Source organism: Triticum aestivum, chromosome 4D (assembly GCF_018294505.1).
Source record: "Triticum aestivum cultivar Chinese Spring chromosome 4D, IWGSC CS RefSeq v2.1, whole genome shotgun sequence".
Lineage (NCBI taxonomy): Eukaryota > Viridiplantae > Streptophyta > Magnoliopsida > Poales > Poaceae > Triticum > Triticum aestivum.
In genome coordinates, this window is record NC_057805.1 from 22,458,886 (window position 1) to 22,477,229 (window position 18,344).

At 50.1% G+C, this 18,344-nt stretch overlaps 1 protein-coding gene across 2 annotated transcripts; it reads left to right on the forward strand.

Annotated features, from left to right (window-relative positions):
* Positions 1-13,799: 13,799 nt before the first annotated feature.
* Positions 13,800-16,009, forward strand: LOC123099478 (cell division cycle-associated protein 7). Of its 2 annotated transcripts, XM_044521628.1 has the most exons (9): positions 13,800-13,993; positions 14,110-14,350; positions 14,451-14,601; positions 14,679-14,749; positions 15,082-15,159; positions 15,233-15,320; positions 15,462-15,517; positions 15,620-15,697; positions 15,794-16,009. In XM_044521628.1, exons 1-8 carry the CDS (start codon positions 13,928-13,930, stop codon positions 15,688-15,690), a joined length of 822 nt encoding a protein of 273 aa, XP_044377563.1. In that variant the 5' UTR covers positions 13,800-13,927; the 3' UTR covers positions 15,691-15,697; positions 15,794-16,009. The 2 variants fall into 2 exon arrangements, with proteins under 2 accessions (XP_044377563.1, XP_044377562.1); XM_044521627.1 differs by having other exon boundaries at positions 15,620-16,009.
* Positions 16,010-18,344: the final 2,335 nt, after the last annotated feature.

The window sequence follows — 18,344 nt, forward strand, 5'->3', positions numbered from 1 at the left end:
AATTGACAGAATTGAGCATAGTTATGAGAATATCTAGGTATGATCATGTATATAGGCATCACGTCCGAAACAAGTAGACCGACTCCTGCCTGCATCTACTACTATTACTCCACACATCGACCGCTATCCAGCATGCATCTAGAGTATTAAGTTCATAAGAACAGAGTAACGCCTTAAGCAAGATGACATGATGTGGAGGGATAAATTCATGCAATATGATAAAAAAAACCATCTTGTTATCCTCGATGGCAACAATACAATACGTGCCTTGCTGCCCCTACTGTCACTGGGAAAGGACACCGCAAGATTGAACCCAAAGCTAAGCACTTCTCCCATTGCAAGAAAGATCAATCTAGTAGGCCAAACCAAACTGATAATTCGAAGAGACTTGCAAAGATAACCAATCATACATAAAAGAAGTCAGAAGATTCAAATATTGTTCATAGATAAACTTGATCATAAACCCACAATTCATCGATCTCAACAAACACACCGCAAAAGAAGATTACATCGAATAGATCTCCACGAGAGAGGGGGAGAACATTATATTGAGATCCAAAAAGAGAGAAGAAGCCATCTAGCTAATAACTATGGACCCAAAGGTCTGAGATAAACTACTCACACTTCATCGAAGAGGCTATGGTGTTGATGTAGAAGCCCTCCGTGATCAATGCCCCTTCCGGCGGAGCTCCAGCACAGGCCCCAAGATGGGATCTCGTGGGTACAGAAGGTTGCGGCGGTGGAATTAGGTTTTTGGCTCCGTATCTGATCATTTTGGGGTACGTAGGTATATATAGGAGGAAGGAGTACGTCGGTGGAGCAACGTGGGGCCCACGAGGGTGGAGGGCGCGCCTGGGGGGGTAGGCGCGCCCCCCTACCTCGTGGCTTCCTGGAAGCTTCCTTGACGTAGGGTCCAAGTCTCCTGGATCATGTTCGTTCCGAAAATCACGTTCCCGAAGGTTTCATTCGTTTGGACTCTGTTTGATATTCTTTTTCTGCGAAACTCTGAAATAGGCAAAAAACAGCAATTCTGGGCTGGGCCTCCGTTTAATAGGTTAGTCCCGAAAATAATATAAAAGTGAATAATAAAGCCCAATAATGTCCAAAACAGAAGATAATATAGCATGGAGCAATCAAAAATTATAGATACGTTGGAGACGTATCACATCGCTCCATTCCGAAGCGGCTATCAAGCACTACTCGGAAGAACGGCCTTCGCTCGTTTTAATGCAATACCGCATTACGCTTACCTTAAGCTTAAGAATGTGTGGCGGTGTCAGCAGCCGAACACTGAACCTCCTCTTCAACTAGAATAAATGATCGGTCGTCAAGACCGCGGACACGGCTAGACGAGTCCGGCGCACCACTGGCTGTAATAGCTCAGATAAACCTGAGAGTGGGTCGATGGACATACCCCCATAGGTGGTGCTAGGGGCTTCCCGCATGCAAAAAGAACTACAGTTCGGCTTGACCTTATTTAGGTTTAATTTTAATGGTTCATTAAGTATAACCAATTTTTTCGCACGGAGACTTTCACCTGGGTTTTTTCTCTTTTGCAGATGATCATCGTGCTACACCCTTCCAGGATACGGCACAACGGAGACGCAGGCGCAGACGTGCAGCAGGGTCCCGTTCAAAGGTTTCTTTTTAGATTAAGACCCTGCGTAAACCTTTTTTACTGTCTCTTGTTGCTTCACACCCTCCGGATACTCAACACAACCGAGAGGGATGCTGGCGTTATTGGCATTTCGCCATGTCAGACTAATGCACGTACCTGGAAATCCAGGGTTCATTATCAAGGGCGTTACTCAGACCGGTATATGCTGTAAAGTCCGAATACCTTAGGGAGTGTTCGGCGTCGCGAGTTTGGCCTTATATGCATCAGCTCCGAATCATGTCTTTGGTCAATAGTTGGGTTTGCCCGGCTCCCGTGTTTTGCTACCTTACGTTCCGCTCTATCGGCTAAGGTGGCACCGTGAGAACTACTGCGATTGTGCCCTAGTTCATCTGGATGAGCACCTCAGTAGAGAAAGCCGAAAACTGACTGTCATGATAAAGCGCGAGACTGGTCAACCACTCGATGACCCAGCGGAATCTTCGCGATTCCTCCGCATTAACGAAGGGCCATTTCTCGGTCATGTATGTACGCGCCCCGTATTCGGATGAGCGCGGAAGTACCAGGGGCTATATAGTAGCCCCACCGTCAAACTCCTATGGCTAAGTGAAAGTGTTAAAGCTATATAGTCTGATTGCCTTGTTCACCGCGCTATCACCTCCTTAATGGACCAAGACGTTGGGTCAAGTGTGAATACGCGCTTTTTTCGAACACCCCCGCATTATATGTGTGGGGGCTGAAGCCGACGACTGCAAACTTTCAGGTTATATACATACATAAACGGCCGCACAGGAGGCATCATAATACTTTCAGGCAAAAGTATAAACATAGCCTTTATAATCCAAATAGCATTGTTCTTACAATTGGGATACATGTCACTCAAACATGATACTCTTCGAGCACTGAGTCTCTATTAAAGGAGCACCTTCTAGGACTTCTTCAAAATAGTGCTCGGCCGAGACCTGGCCTATGGCCGGATCCTGGGTTGCAATAGCGGTGGCCTGCATGCCTGCCAGTTTGTCTTAACACGGGCAAGAGCCATCCGCGCACCCTCTATGCACGCCGACCTCTTTACTGCGTCGATATGCAGCACAGCACCAAGGAATCGTTGCACTAATCCAAAATAACTATTGGGCCTTGGTCCTTCCGGCCAAAGATGATCCACGATAGACCTCATGGCAAGTCCGGACAATCTATGGAGTTCAGCCCACTCGGCCATTTGTTCATTTAACAGCAGCGGACGCGTTGGAACACTGAACTGCGACCAAAACAACTTTTCCACTTCGTGATCTTTTTGATCCTTGAAAAACTCAGTCGCATCAGCAGCACTCGTTGCCAAGTCCGAATACGCGTTTGCAGCACTCCATAACTGATCCAGAGGGGCATACTTCGGATCTCCAAACTTCGACCGCAACAAAAAGGGCTTCCCAGCCGTGTTATCTCCGGCTTGACGAAGCTCCTCCTTCGCCGCTCTGATTTTAGAACGGGCTTCCTTGGCTGCTACCATGGCTTTTTTCAGGTCCGCCGCTTTCGCCTGGCTTTCCCTTTCAAGAAGCTCATACCGGTTGGCGGCATCCTTCAGCTCAACAGCCATCTTGGCTATTTTATCTTTGCTCTGGCGATGAGCAGCCTGTTCAGCTTTTAACTCTTCGGCCGCCTTTAGGGCGGCCGCATTGCTTCTCCTGGCTTGTTCCTTGGCTCGGGCAAGCTCCGCCCGAAGGGTCTCCACGGTGGCAGCTCCATCTGCAATCACAACATATTATAGATACTAGCATCATGCTCCTCTTAATATCCGTTAACCACCCGAAAATACATAGCCTATGCCTCGTCAAGCCGCTTCTTCACAAGCGTGATGTCGGCATCTGCCGCGTCAAGCTGCCTCCTCAGTTCGGCAAACTCAGCAGTCCGGCCAGCCACCGGACCCTCAGCCGCCTGCACACGGAAGCAACATGATCATTACCTGGGACTATGATCCTCTGTTTGCCGCCTTTGGACAGCAACCAGAGTCTCAGGGGCTACTATCTGCATAGGGCACACCTAGCGTGTGCGGTACCGTCAAAAAAACATATTACTTTGTGTACCTCAAAGCCTCTTAGCAGGCTCATAAAAGCTTCATGCAATCCACTTTTGGCGGATGAAATCCTCTCAACCACCGTACCCATTAAAGTATGATGCGCCTCTGAGATAGCCGCTTGCTCCAGAAGACCCGTCCGTGCGTCCGGTCGTGCACCGGACAGTCCCGGACTCTTTTTGTTGCTCTCCTTAGGAGCCAAATACTCCGGACTTCGGGTGGCCGAAGGGTTACCTTCTGGCCTTGGCGGATCAGGAGAAAGCCTCCGTGACGACACCTCAGGGTCGTCCGCCCCTCGAGGCGGGGAGACAAGGGGAGGCGTTTCGCTCTCCATCATCTCCGGAAGAAGATCCCCCGAAGACGAACTTTGTTGAGAAGGGCTACGATCCGAACTGCAAGACATACGTATCGGTTATTGTCCTCAGAGATGAAGCAGTATATATTTACCAAAAGCACTCTTATTTACTTACAGCTCGGTGGAGGGCTGACCCCCTTGCAGGCACAATGCAGCAAGGACGCCCTCCGGGGCAGGGCCTCCTGACAAAGGTTTCTTCCCTCGTTTGGAAACCCTCGCTTCCAAGTCTTCAGAGGCGGTCCTTTTCCTTCCTTGGGGAGAGGGAATTTTAGATTCTTCTCCCCGATTATCCTCCTTCGCGGAGACACTAATTCCCCCGGTTTGGATGAGTAATGCGTGAAGCCCGCTTGTGGCTTCTTTATTCCTCCCTTTATCTTCCCCTGATGGCGCTTGATAAGGTGCGAGCTCAAGCATCCTGGCTAGTACAGGATCCGGTGAGCCTTCGGGAAGGGGGGCCGAACACCTGACCATCTTCGCCTTTTTTATCCAGTCCTGGTCAAAGAGCGACTTTTCAGAATGATGTTGTGATAAATAAAAAGACAGCGTGTTCGGTCGCGGAATTACTTACATGGGTATCTGGACGATTGCAGCTCAGACCCGCATCCTCGGTGGTGTCCGGACACTTTATTCGTGATCCGAAGAACAATCCACCTGAAATCAGTCGGCTTACGCCTAGCAGCGGCCCTTTTTTAATGGCTGAGGATGAGATCAATCAGAAGCAAATACGTACAGGAAGGTTATCGTGGTATCGGTGTGGGTTGTCGTCCGACAGCGTTTTGTTTCTTATACACACATGCGCAAATCTAATTTAAATCTCAGCGGTAAATCGTTATTGGTTATCATAAAATCAACGGTTATAAATAGATGACATATGGAGAACTATGAAAGCCTCCATCCTTTAATATTAGGTAAAGATATTATGAATATGTGTATCACTACAATCGAGATTCAACCAGAACAGACCATTCTTCAAGGGTGCATGACCATAAAAGATATTATTCATAAAAATAGAACAACCATTATTCTCCGACTTAAATGAATAACCGTCTTACAATAAACAAGATTCAGATATAATGTTCATGCTCAAGCTGGCACCAAATAACAATTATTGAGGTCTAAAACTAATCTCGAAGGTAGATGTAGAGGTAGCGTGCCGACGACGATCACATCTATCTTGGAACCATTCCCGACGCGCATTGTCACCTCGTCCTTAGCCAATCTTTGTTTATTCCGTTGATCCTGTTTTGACTTACAAATAGGAGCAAGCGAACCAGTATCAAATACCCAGGCGCTATTATGAACATTGGTAAGGAACACATCAATTACATGTATATCAAATATACCTTTGTTCACTTTGCCATCCTTCTTATCCGCCAAATACTTGGGGCAGTTTCGCTTCCAGCGACCACTCCCTTTGCAGTAGAAGCACTCAGTTTTAGGCTTAGATCCAGCTTTGGGTTTCTTCCCGGGAGCGACAACTTGTTTGCCGTTCTTCTTGAAGTTCCCTTTCTTTCATTTGTCTTTTTTTCTTGAAACTTGTAGTCTTTTTAACCATCAACTTGATGCTCCTTCTTGATTTCTACCTCTGCGGCCTTAAGCATTGCAAAGAGCTCAGGAATCGTTTTATTCATCCCTTGCATATTATAGTTCATCATGAAGCCTTTGTAGCTTGGTGGCAGTGATTGAAGAACTCTGTCAATAACACTATCAACTGGAAGATCAACTCCCAGTTGAGTCAGGTGGTTATGATACCCAGACATTTTGAGCATGTGTTCACTCACAGAACTATTCTCCTACATCTTGCAGCTATATATCTTGTTGGGGACTTCATATCTCTCAACTCGGGCATTTACTTGAAATATTAACTTCAACTCTTGGAACATCTCATATGCTCCATGACGTTCAAAACATCTTTGAAGTCCCGATTCTAAGCCGTAAAGCATGGCACACTAAACTATAGAGTAGTCATCAGATCGAGCCTGCCAGACGTTCATAACATATGCAGTAGCTCCTATAGCAGGTCTGTCACCTAGCAGTGCATCAAGAACATAATTCTTCTGTGCAGCAATGAGGATAATTCTCAAGTTACGGAACCAATCCATGTAGTTGCTATCATCATCTTTCAACTTAGCTTTCTCTAGGAACGCATTAAAATTCAGGGGAACGGTAGCATGGGCCATTGATCTACAACATAAATATGCAAAACTATTAAGACTAAGTTCATGATAAATTAAGTTCAATTAATCACTCAAGTTTTCTAAGTGATACATGATCCAAATCAACTAACCCATGTTCGATTATCACGTGAGATGGGGTAGTCATCAATGATGAATATCTCTATGTTGATCATATCTACTTGTTTTGATCGGTGTGAACATGTTTTGATCAGCGTGAACAGTAATTGTGAATGTGAAGGGAAGCAAGTTCAAAATCTATTGACAGTTCATATTTCAAAGTGCGGTACGATTCCCGGAAGGCGTAAGGTGGGCACGCGTTCTCGGACGCGTACATGGCGTTTTTACCATACGATGCACCACAACCGACGATGTCAGCACATGGCTTGTTCCATCAACCGGGCGCACTCCTTATACTATCGTGCATGATTCTTTTTATTAGAATGTGTGCCCATCTAGCGCACGCACCTTGATCTATCTGACTGTTTCTGTTAGGCGTGACTAATCGCAAACAGTTCATCCGTGTGAAGTGTATGCCATATATCGCACACAGCCTGACCTGGCTGACCGTTTCTGTTGTTGTGCTCATCGCACACAGTTCATTCGAGTGAACTGTGTGCCACTCATCGCACACGCAACTACAATCTAAATCATCTTTGATGTCTCTGTCATCATATACATTTTGTATCTTTTTTTATGCTTTCTTTACATCATTGTTTGCGATTAATGCATCACACACACTTTCGTCGAAGGGCCTCTGATCATAGTGTCGAGTTAGCGGCATCCTACAGTAGTGAGAGCATATCATCGTCACATACTGCCATGACATGCATTGTGTTGCTCCGTTATTTATCTGTTTCCCCCATATCCTCTATTCTTTTGGTAGACCCCGAGACTGTTGGGGAACGTAGCAGAAATTCAAAATTTTCCTACGTGTCACCAAGATCAATCTATGGAGTCATCTAGCAACGAGAGAGAGGAGTGCATCTACATACCCTTGTAGATCGCGAGCGGAAGCGTTCAAGAGAACGGGGTTGATGGAGTCGTACTCGTCGTGATCCAAATCACCGATGATCCTAGCGCCGAACAGACGGCACCTCCGCGTTCAACACACGTACGGAGCAGCGACGTCTCCTCCTTCTTGATCCAGCAAGGGGAGGAGAGGTTGATGGAGATCCAGCAGCACGACGACGTGGTGGTGGAAGTAGCGGGATTCCAACAGGGCTTCGCCAAGCGCTGCGGGAGGAGGGAGATGTGTCACGGGAGGGATAGGGAGGCGCCAGGGCTTAGGGTATTGCTGCCCTCCCCTTCCCCACATATATATAGGGGCAAGGGAGAGGGGGCGCAGCCTTGGCCCTTCCTCCAAGGAAGGGTGCGGCCAGGGAGGAGTCCATCCTCCCCAAGGCACCTAGGAGGTGCCTTCCCCCTTTAGGACTCTCCCTTTCCCTTATCTCTTGGCGCATGGGCCTCTTGGGGCTGGTGCCCTTGGCCCATATAGGCCAAGGCGCACACCCCTACAGCCCATGTGCCCCTCCGGGGCAGGTGGACCCCCGGACCCCTTTCGGCACTCCCGGTACAATACCGATAATGCGTGAAACTTTTCCGGCGACCAAAACAAGACTTCCCATATATAAATCTTTACCTCCGGACCATTCCGGAACTCCTCGTGACGTCCGGGATCTCATCCGGGACTCCGAACAACTTTCGGGTTACCGCATACTAATACCTCTACAACCCTAGTGTCACCGAACCTTAAGTGTGTAGACCCTACGGGTTCGGGAGACACGCAGACATGACCGAGACGATTCTCCGGTCAATAACCAACAACGGGATCTGGATACCCATGTTGGCTCCCACATGCTCCTCGATGATCTCATCGGATGAACCACGATGTCGAGGATTCAATCAATCCCGTATACAATTCCCTTTGTCAATCGATATGTTACTTGCCCGAGATTCGATCGTTGGTATCCCAATACCTCGTTCAATCTCGTTACCGGCAAGTCTCTTTACTCGTTCCGTAACGCATGATCCCGTGGCTAACTCCTTAGTCACATTGAGCTCATTATGATGATGCATTACCGAGTGGGCCCAGAGATACCTCTCCGTCATACGGAGTGACAAATCCCAGTCTCGATTCGTGCCAACCCAACAGACACTTTCGGAGATACCTGTAGTGCACCTTTATAGCCACCCAGTTATGTTGTGACGTTTGGTACACCCAAAGCATTCCTATGGTATCCGGGAGTTGCACAATCTCATGGTCTAAGGAAACGATACTTGACATTAGAAAAGCTCTTAGCAAACGAACTACACGATCTTGTGCTATGCTTAGGATTGGGTCTTGTCCATCACATCATTCTCCTAATGATGTGATCCCGTTATCAATGACATCCAATGTCCATGGTTAGGAAACCATAACCATCTATTGATCAACGAGCTAGTCAACTAGAGGCTTACTAGGGACATGTTGCGGTCTATGTATTCACATATGTATTACGGTTTCCAGTTAATACAATTATAGCATGAACAATAGACAATTATCATGAACAAGGAAATACAATAATAACCATTTTATTATTGCCTCTAGGACATATTTCCAACAGAGACTACCGGTGACACCCAGTACGACTACGTCGACGACGACCCGTCCTTCTCGACAATGCTTCCAAGCAAGCAAACCCCCCTCGATCATCCAGATATCTCCCATTCTTTCTCTCTTATTCTTGCATTAGATTTTGCTACTATTGTTCCGATAGCTCCTATTCCAATGCATAGCCTATTTTTTATAACCTGCTATTGATACTTTATCTGTTAACCTATATGCTTAGTATAGGTGAGATAGTGTCCCATCAATGGCCCTACATCATTGTCTGTGTTGCCATGTTGTACTATCTGGGTTATCCAAGATGTTGGATCACTGTACCGAGACCAGAACACCCCTAAAGGCCCTTACAATTGTATGACTCTACCGAGCCGTATCAAGTGTGATCTACCGAGGGTGATTCCTTTTATTTCACTCTCGATGACGACCCCGTAGTGTAGCACATATAGTGTGATCTACTGAGGGTGATTCCTCGTATTTCACTCTAGGTGATGACTCTGTCGTGCAGTATATCAAGGTAAACCTATCAAGGGTGATTCCTCCGGTTTCACCTTGATGGTATGGACCTGAACCCCGACTGTTACAATGATAAAGATGGGTCGGCCCCAAGGGTACCCGCGAGAGATAATGTGGCAGAACGACAAGGCAGGTGGAGACCATCTAGGAGAGAGGTGGGCCTGGTCCCTGGTCGTGGTCCGTGATTTACCTAGTCGGACCGACGACCCTGGTCTTCTCCGCGAGATGCTAATAATACACTAACGGATTTGGGTATTTGATCTGAGTTGGCCGCTGGCCTTTTCGCACTAAGCGTCGTGCGGGATAATGGTTATGGGACCCTCGGCGTCGTACAATTTCTCCCGAAAGCTCTACAAACATCACAGTTGAGCGACAGGCGCCCGGGTGAGCCGGTTATGCCTGGATACTAAGGTGGGTTTGGTCCCGGTCGTCCTCGCAACGTGTACGAGTGCTTAGGACGATTGGCCCATGACCCCTTCGCACTTAGAATTTAGACCGGCGTGTTGACCTATTTGGAGAGCCTAGGTAGGACTACGGCGTGTCGATTGCCCGAGGTCGGGCATTACCCAGAAAAGTGTGTTTGGCCAGAGGTAATTGAGTGTATCGGGTAATGTGGTGCACCCCTGCAGGAAAGCAATCTATTCGAATAGCCGTGTCCACAGTAACAAGACGCTTGGAGTTGTATCCTGTTGTGCTACAACTAGAACCGGATACTATTGTGATACTTAACTGTTTTACTACTCCGAGATCACTTTCTGGCTGGGTAGTAGAGGAAGGATCTCTGAGTTTTGCTGATATATACATGTTACTAAATATTATATTTAAACTCTGCTCTTCTACTATTGCAAGATGATGGACGCCGATGATTAATCTTCGATAGGATGTTCTTCTCCCCCTCATTCTGGCATTTCTGCAGTATAGTTCACATATACTTGTTGGGGAACGTAGCAGAAATTCAAAATTTTCTACGCATCACCAAGATCAATCTATGGAGTAATCTAGCAACGAGGGGAAGGGGAGTGCATCTACATACCATTGTAGATTGCGATGCGGAAGCGTTGCAAGAACGCGGATGAAGGAGTCGTACTCGTAGCGATTCAGATCGCGGTTGATTCCGATCTAAGCACCGAAGAACGGTGCCTCCGCGTTCAACACACGTGCAGCCCGGTGACGTCTCCCACGCCTTGATCCAACAAGGAGAGAGGGAGAGGTTGGGGAAGACTCCATCCAGCAGCAGCACGACGGCGTGGTGGTGATGGAGGAGCGTGGCAATCCCGCAGGGCTTCGCCAAGCACCGCGGGAGAGGAGGAGGAGGGAGAGGGGTAGGGCTGCGCCGAAAGAGAGACGTTCTCGTGTCTTGGGCAGCCCCAAAACCCCAATATATATAGGGGAGGGGGAGGGCTGCGCCCCCATCTAGGGTTTCCCCCCAAGGGGTGCGGCCAGCCCTAGATGGGGCTTGGGGGGCGGCCAAAGGGGGAGAGAGAGGGGGCGCCCCACTAGATGGGCCTTAGGCCCATCTGTGCCTAGGGTTTCCCCCTTCCCCCCTTTCCTGCGCCCTGGGCCTCTTGTGGGGGGGCGCACCAGCCCACCTGGGGCTGGTCCCCTCCCACCCTTGGCCCATGCAGCCCTCTGGGGCCGGTGGCCCCACTTGGTGGACCCCCGGGACCCTCCCGGTGGTCCCGGTACATTACCGATATCACCCGAAACTTTTCCGGTGACCAAAACAGGACTTCCCATATATAAATCTTTACCTCCGGACCATTCCGGAACTCCTCGTGACGTTCGGGATCTCATCCAGGACTCCGAACAACATTCGGTAACCACGTACATACTTTCCCTATAACCCTAGCGTCATCGAACCTTAAGTGTGTAGACCCTACGGGTTCGGAAACCATGCAGACATGACCGAGACGTTCTCCGGTCAATAACCAACAGCGGGATCTGGATACCCATGTTGGCTCCCACATGTTCCACGATGATCTCATCGGATGAACCACGATGTCGGGGATTCAATCAATCCCGTATACAATTCCCTTTGTCTACCGGTATGTTACTTGCCCGAGATTCGATCGTCGGTATCCCTATACCTTGTTCAATCTCGTTACCGGCAAGTCTCTTTACTCGTTCCGTAACTCACATCATCCCGTGATCAACTCCTTGGTCACATTGTGCACATTATGACGATGTCCTACCGAGTGGGCCCAGAGGTACCTCTCCGTTTACACGGAGTGACAAATCCCAGTCTCGATTCGTGCCAACCCAACAGACACTTTCGGAGATACCCGTAGTGCACCTTTATAGCCACCCAGTTACGTTGTGACGTTTGGCACACCCAGAGCATTCCTACGGTATCCGGGAGTTGCACAATCTCATGGTCTAAGAAAATGATACTTGACATTAGAAAAGCTCTGAGCGAACGAACTACATGATCTTGTGCTAGGCTTAGGATTGGGTCTTGTCCATCACATCATTCTCCTAATGATGTGACCCCGTTATCAACGACATCCAATGTCCATGGTCAGGAAACCGTAACCATCTATTGATCAACAAGCTAGTCAACTAGAGGCTTACTAGGGACATGGTGTTGTCTATGTATCCACACATGTATCTGAGTTTCCTATCAATACAATTCTAGCATGGATAATAAACGATTATCATGAACAAGGAAATATAATAATAGCCTATTTATTATTGCCTTTAGGGCATATTTCCAACAATACTACCACTTTCCTTTGATACCGGTGTATATCTAGTGTAGATCTGATGTAAGTCGTGCGAGTACTTTGGATGAGTACTCACGGTTGCTTTGCTATGTCTTTTCTTCTTCTCGGATGTTGCGCTCAGATGAATGGAGCCCTGGAGCCAGAGGATCTCGAGCTTGGCTACTACATGAAGATCTAGGACTAGGAGTAGTTCGGAGGTCCCAGGCAGGAGGCCTTGCCTTTTGATCTAGAGTCATTGTTTGTTTTCGCCTTCTTAAGGCACCTTTGTATTTATCTGTACTCAGACCTAACTCTTGTTGTAATATCGAGTCTTACGACCCCTGATTTGTAATATATATAGATTTGTGTTTATCCTTTGTGTTGTAGAGTTGTGTTGTGATATTGACGTGAGTCACTGTTCGTGATCATGCATGATGCGTGTATGATTAGTGCACGATTATAAATGGGGGCGTCACACTAAAACCCTTCCTAGTGTAAACCTTTGCAATTGCCAGCCACTTCACACGCACATCTTGTAGACCAGGTTCTTCTCCCAAATGAAATCATCCCCACCGTCTTCATCTATATCGAGTCGGTTGAGCAGATCCTCGACATTTTCATTGTCCCTTCCCATTCTAGCGCTACTCCCTTCTGCCGACATATGTCCCACGTAGATCCAAACCCTCCTAAAATCCCCAAGAGTCCTCATCAGACCAAGGCCAGGCAGGAACGCATGGCTCCCCCTTGGTCAACACGAGTCGTCGGAAGAAAGATGGGGGTGGAGGGGATATCAATAGGAAGAGAAAGACCCTCGATGGTGGCGTCGAGGGAGGACCTCTACACCCTAGCTACGAGCGCCAGGGGAAAGAACATGTAAGAACTCTGCATCGTTTCGGTTCAACTAACGTCTCCTTTGCATTCTTTTCAAAATTTTGCCACTGGTTGCCGATGATTAAGTCGGGTCCCACTTTCTCATTACCCCACACAGATTTTCAGTTACCCAATTTTTTTAGATTTAACCAGGCTTGCAGCGAGCATGTTTAAGGGCCAATTGGTAAAACTATTCTTCCGGGCTCCCCTACCCCTCACACTCAAAATTCAAACGCAGTCGTCGTCGGCGCCCGTAGCCCTGACCTACCACTTCCAATAGCGCCCAAACAATCCCTGAAACCAGCCCGCCGCCGCCACCATGGGAAGGTTGGGCGAGAAGTCTCATCATCACCGTCTCTATCACGCAAAGTAATGGGAAATGGATTCAAGAACTCATTGGTAGATTCATTGCCATTCCAGACAAGTGGTGCATCGTTCCGGCTCAACCAACGTCTCCTTTGCATTCTTTTCAAAATTTTGCCATTTCAGACAGCCGGGTGCCATACTGCCACTTTCTCTTGACCCCACCTGAATTTTACATTAGGCTAGTCATAGTGGGAGTAACTTAGGTAGTAACATAACGCAATTCAAGAAAAAATTGCTTATGTGGCAAGTAGTTAATGAGAGGTGGTAACATAGTATGTTACTGTAACATAGCGCTTCCCGAGACAAGATGAGTCTACAAGTTAATAAATGAAGTCATCCATGATACTACTATTATGTTACTTTGCATATGACACTAGTCTAAGTTACTCACCACTATGACCAGCCTTACTAAGAATATCCAGATTACCCCTCAAAAAGAAGAGAATATCCAGATTTAACTAGACTTGCAACGAGCGTGCGTGAGGGCAAACCGGTAAAACTACCCTCCCGGTCTCCTCTACCCCTCAAATTTCAAACGCAGCCGTCGCCAGCGCCCCTTGCCCGAAACCTACCACGCCCAACAGCGCCGCAGCCAATCCCCGAAACCCGCCGCCGCCGTCGCCGTCGCCGTCGCCTCCTCCCCTGCCGCCGCCATGGGAAGGCTGGGCGACAAGTCCGACTATGAGAGCATCCGCGAGGCCCGCATCTCGGAGAACATGGTACGCGCAAGCATCCATCCATCCATCCATCCCCCCAATCTCGAAATTTCCTCCAGATTCGCCATTCCTCGCGGCACTGACCGCCACCGATGTTTCGAATCCGGTGACCCGTGCAGGCCCGGATGGAGATGCTCGGCCTGCGCCGCTGCGCCGGGGAGCTGAGCGCCATCTCCTCCGCCCCCTCCCCCCGCGCCGGGAGCGTCACCCCGAGGAAGACCCCGAAGCCGCCGCGGGTCCTCACCCCGCTCCGCCGCTCGGGCCGCCTGATTGCCGCCGCGACGCCGCCCGGCTCCGGCTCTCGCCGCTCCGCCCGGCTCAACGGGGACTCCGTGCAGCACAAGGCGCTGCCCTACAGAGGTTGGCCCCTTCTCCTGCCTCCGCATCCGCACGCCCTGCTTTTCCGTGGCCCTGTTCTGCGGGCTGGCACTGGAACTGAGTTTCTCTTGTCGTCCCGCAGGAGCGGACGCCGAGGAAGAGGAGCAGGAGGAGAAGTCTCCCATGTACATCGACAAGGAGAGGCTGCGGGTGCTGCAGGAGACGCGGTGCGACAGCAAGGCGAGGGGGTCCGTGTACGACCCCGTTCTTGGGATCTGCTGCCATTTCTGCAGGTAGATTCGCGTCCTACAAATCCTGATTATGTTCTGAGATTAGTTCACTAAGTATAGTTGCCGCCGTGTGGTCATAGGCAGAAGAAACTCTGCGGCGAGGAGGGCTGCAAGCGCTGTGGGGAAGGAGACTTTGAGCAGCAATGCATAGGTACTCCCTCCGTTTCTTTTTACTTTGCATATAAAATTTGGTCAAAGTCAAACTAAACAAAGTTTGACCAAACTTGTATAAAAAAATATCAACATCTACAAAACTGAAGTTACATGGTATATGAAAGTTAATTTCGTGATGCATCTAATAATATTGATTTCATATTGTGAATATTGGTATTTTTTCCTATAAAGTTAGTCGAACATTACAAAGTTTGACTTCGACCAAATTTTAAATGCAAACTAAAAAGAACGGAGGGAGTACAAGAGCAGCTAGTTCTTTAGTGTAGCAAATTCGCATTCATTTGATCGATCTTTGTTCTCCGATGACAGGAAAGACGGAGTGCTCCTCCTGCCATTCTTCGAACGGGATCCTCTGCCGTGCTTGCCTTAAAGTTAGGTACGGCGAAGGTAAGTTCAACGGAACTTATTATTCTTGGTGGATAATATTTATAAGATTACTGAATTTGAGACGTGGTGGCAGAGATGGAAGAGGTCAGGAAGAACAAGAAGTGGATGTGCCCTCACTGCGTTGAGGAGACGGGTACCAAGAAATTCTGGATATGCAACAGGTGAGTGAACTTGCAAGCTTGATCCTTGGTTCTAGCACTCACAAATTGAAATGTCTAAATGGCACTGCCAAGATGTGGATATCTTGTGTTAAAAGAGTGTATGCTCTCTGCCACGCTCAATTTGTCACTAAAATTATGCAGCTCCATCTGCTTGAAGAAGAGGAAGATAGCACCAACAGGGATCGCCATATTCCAAGGTAATTCTGGTGGCTCCAAGGTGCAACTTCAGCAGTATGTTCACACAGATTTTATCCATAGTTGACCTGACCTGTTTTTCACTTCATTCGGCATCGCAACAGCGCGTGAGCAAGGATATGCGTCGGTCGCTCACCTTCTCATGGACCAGCTGAAGAGCCGCGGATCATTCTGACAACGATGTACGACTGCCTGGAGTTCCCCACTTGCTCACTTCTTCAGTGATTTTAGGGATGATTGATGGTTGCTCTGGATCTTTTGTTTTGTTGACGGTTTAGATGGTAGACAGCTAGACTCTGTTGCTGAAAAATGTGGAGCTACCAAAACCTTCTCCCAGATGTTCCCAGAGTGACCTTCGCTGAAGATCGAAGCAAGGATTCTGCGTCCCTCAGATGTTGCGGATGAGCTTTGAGCTTATCCATGTATGTTCTCTGTTGTCTGTAAAACGTCAGTTGTGTGCACTTGTGCTGTAGAATCTATGCTTTTGGTATCAATGGCTCTTCTTCGGTCAAGAAAATAAAGGTGAATGTCGTCATAAAAATGGTCCGAGTAACATTTTATAATATGAAGCTGTTACAACATAATTGAGTGGCCAAAGATGTTGAAGATAGTTCACATGAAATTTCATGCCTGGTTCTATTGAACTCAACATAATTCTTCCAGAGAGACACATCTCACTCGAGCCCTATGCCGATACCACCCGCTTGATTTTCACAAGGAAAAAAACACACTACCAAACGTGTGCACTCGGATAACACACGAGTGTCTGGATCAGTAAAATGTTGTCTTATGCACATCCTTTTGTGACAAGATCTTGCCATACTGAAACGAAGTTCATGGAGCCGCGCCCCCAGAAAGGCCTCCCCAGGCGATTTTTTCGCGCCGGCGCTGAAAAAACGGCCCAGTCGCGTCCCCAGGAGCCCGATTTTCGTCGGCCTGGGCCGAAATCAGCGCCGGCGGACCCAGACCGAACCCGGCGCGCTGGGGGGCGCCCGGGGGCGCCGGGGCGAGTGGTTTTGGCGCGAAAAAGCCACGGGCCAGCCGCGTCAGCGACACCGCGCCTCGTCTTCCCACAACGACTCGGTTCCCGCGGGGAATCAATGGCAAGGCTGCCGCCGCCGGTCAGCCTTGCCATTGATTCCTCACGGGCGGCGCGTCACGGGACGGCGTGCCGACGCCTCCCCTCCCTCGCACGCGTACACATGGGCGCGGTGCGCCTATATAAGCCGGTGCCCTCGCTCGCCTGTGGCCACACCACACCAGCCCAGCCCTCGCCGCCGAGCTATACTTCTCCCGAGCGCCGCCGCCGAGCCTTCCCTTTCCCGAGCCCGAGCCCGAGCGCCGCCGCCCAGCCCCTTCCTCTCCCTCCCCTCCCCGATGGCCGAGCGTTTCCCCGGAGACGAGGCGGCGGCCAACGGCTTCGGCCGCCGCACGCTCCGCGAACAGGAGTCCTGGCTCCTATTCCAGGCGAACATCCCCGCGCCGCCGGACATGCGCGCCGGGCCGACGGGCTGGAGGCTCAGCAACGGGGGAGTGCCCATTCCCCCGTTGCCCGACGCCGTGGCCAAACTCTCCTACTTCGCTGACGAGGTCGATGTCGTGCGCGCCTCCCTCACCGACGCCCAACTCTCCCTCCCCCAGTACGCCGCCGACAACCACGCAGCTTGGGCGGCGTACTTCGAGCGCCGTCAGCAGCAGCGGATGGCGTCCACCAACGGCGCGGCGGTGGTCGGCGGCCTGAAGAACAGCGAGGGGCGCCACCTGTGGTGGGGCGTCCCCGGCCGCACACTCGAGGTCGTGCTGACGCACCTCGAGGGCGGCAACGACCCGCCGTTGGCGTACCCCCCGGCGAGGGCGGCCGCCCCGGCGCACCACCGACGCGACAGGCCATGGGCGCCAAGGAGGTTCGGCTCCTCCTCTTCTTCCTCCTCCTCGCGCTCTTCCTCGCACTCCTCCGGCACTCCGGCGCAGCTCGGCGTCAAGGCCGAGCCCGCGGCGGAGACGCCGCTCGGCCGGCGCACTCGCAGCACCGGCATCGTCATCAACGAGGGCGGCCGGCGCGCCTCCTCGTCGGCTCCTCCTCCGCGCTTCGTCAAGCCAAAGACGGAGCCGGGGCTCGCGCCGGTGAAGGCAGAGCACGGCGAGGTCGAGCGCGACGACGACGCGACCCTTGAATGGGCACGTCAGGACTCCCTCAAGATGGCGAGGGAGCGCCAGTGCGCCGCCCTGCAACGCTTCGCGGAGCGCCGCCGGGGCCGCGACGAAGGAGGAGTCGTCGTCATCGACGACAGCGACGACGACGACGCGCCGCCGCCGCCACCAGTCCGCCATGGCGACGCCAAGTCCAGCAGGGGCGCCCGCGTCAAGGAGGAGAAGGCCGACGACGAGGATGGCGGCGACGACGGCGACTACTCGGTGTTCAGCCAGTTTCTTTTAGATTAGTTTATTATATATTTGCTATGTAATGAAAATCGGCGAACTTTGTCGAAATATATGTCCAAGTTGGCCGAAATTTGTCGTGTTTAGCCGAACTTCGCCGAACTGTGCCGAAATTTGCTATACATTTTTATTTTTTAAACGCGCCTGGGGGCGGCCCTGGGGCCGGCGGCTGGGGACCAACTCGCCCCCAGGCCCATTTTTTGCGTCGGCTCACCCCCAGGCGGCGATTTTAGGCGCCCCCTGGGGGACCAACGGCTGGAGATGCTCTTACAAGTTGAAATCAGAAATGCCAAGATTAGCATCTGCTCTGGCTGTTTTTTTTTCTAAAAAAAATTAAAACTAAAACTGCACTCGCTGGGCCAAAAACGATGTGATAGCCCAAGTTTGGGC

What these genes read in the sequence shown, in the direction of transcription:
- LOC123099478 (XM_044521627.1), top strand. Translation starts at nt 13,928, where the DNA reads ATGGGAAGGCTGGGCGACAAGTCCGACTATGAGAGCATCCGCGAGGCC. An exon ending in CTTTGAGCAGCAATGCATAG is followed by an intron (nt 14,750 to 15,081) that starts GTACTCCCTCCG and finishes CTCCGATGACAG; the next exon opens with GAAAGACGGAGTGCTCCTCC. An exon ending in AAATTCTGGATATGCAACAG is followed by an intron (nt 15,321 to 15,461) that starts GTGAGTGAACTT and finishes AAAATTATGCAG; the next exon opens with CTCCATCTGCTTGAAGAAGA.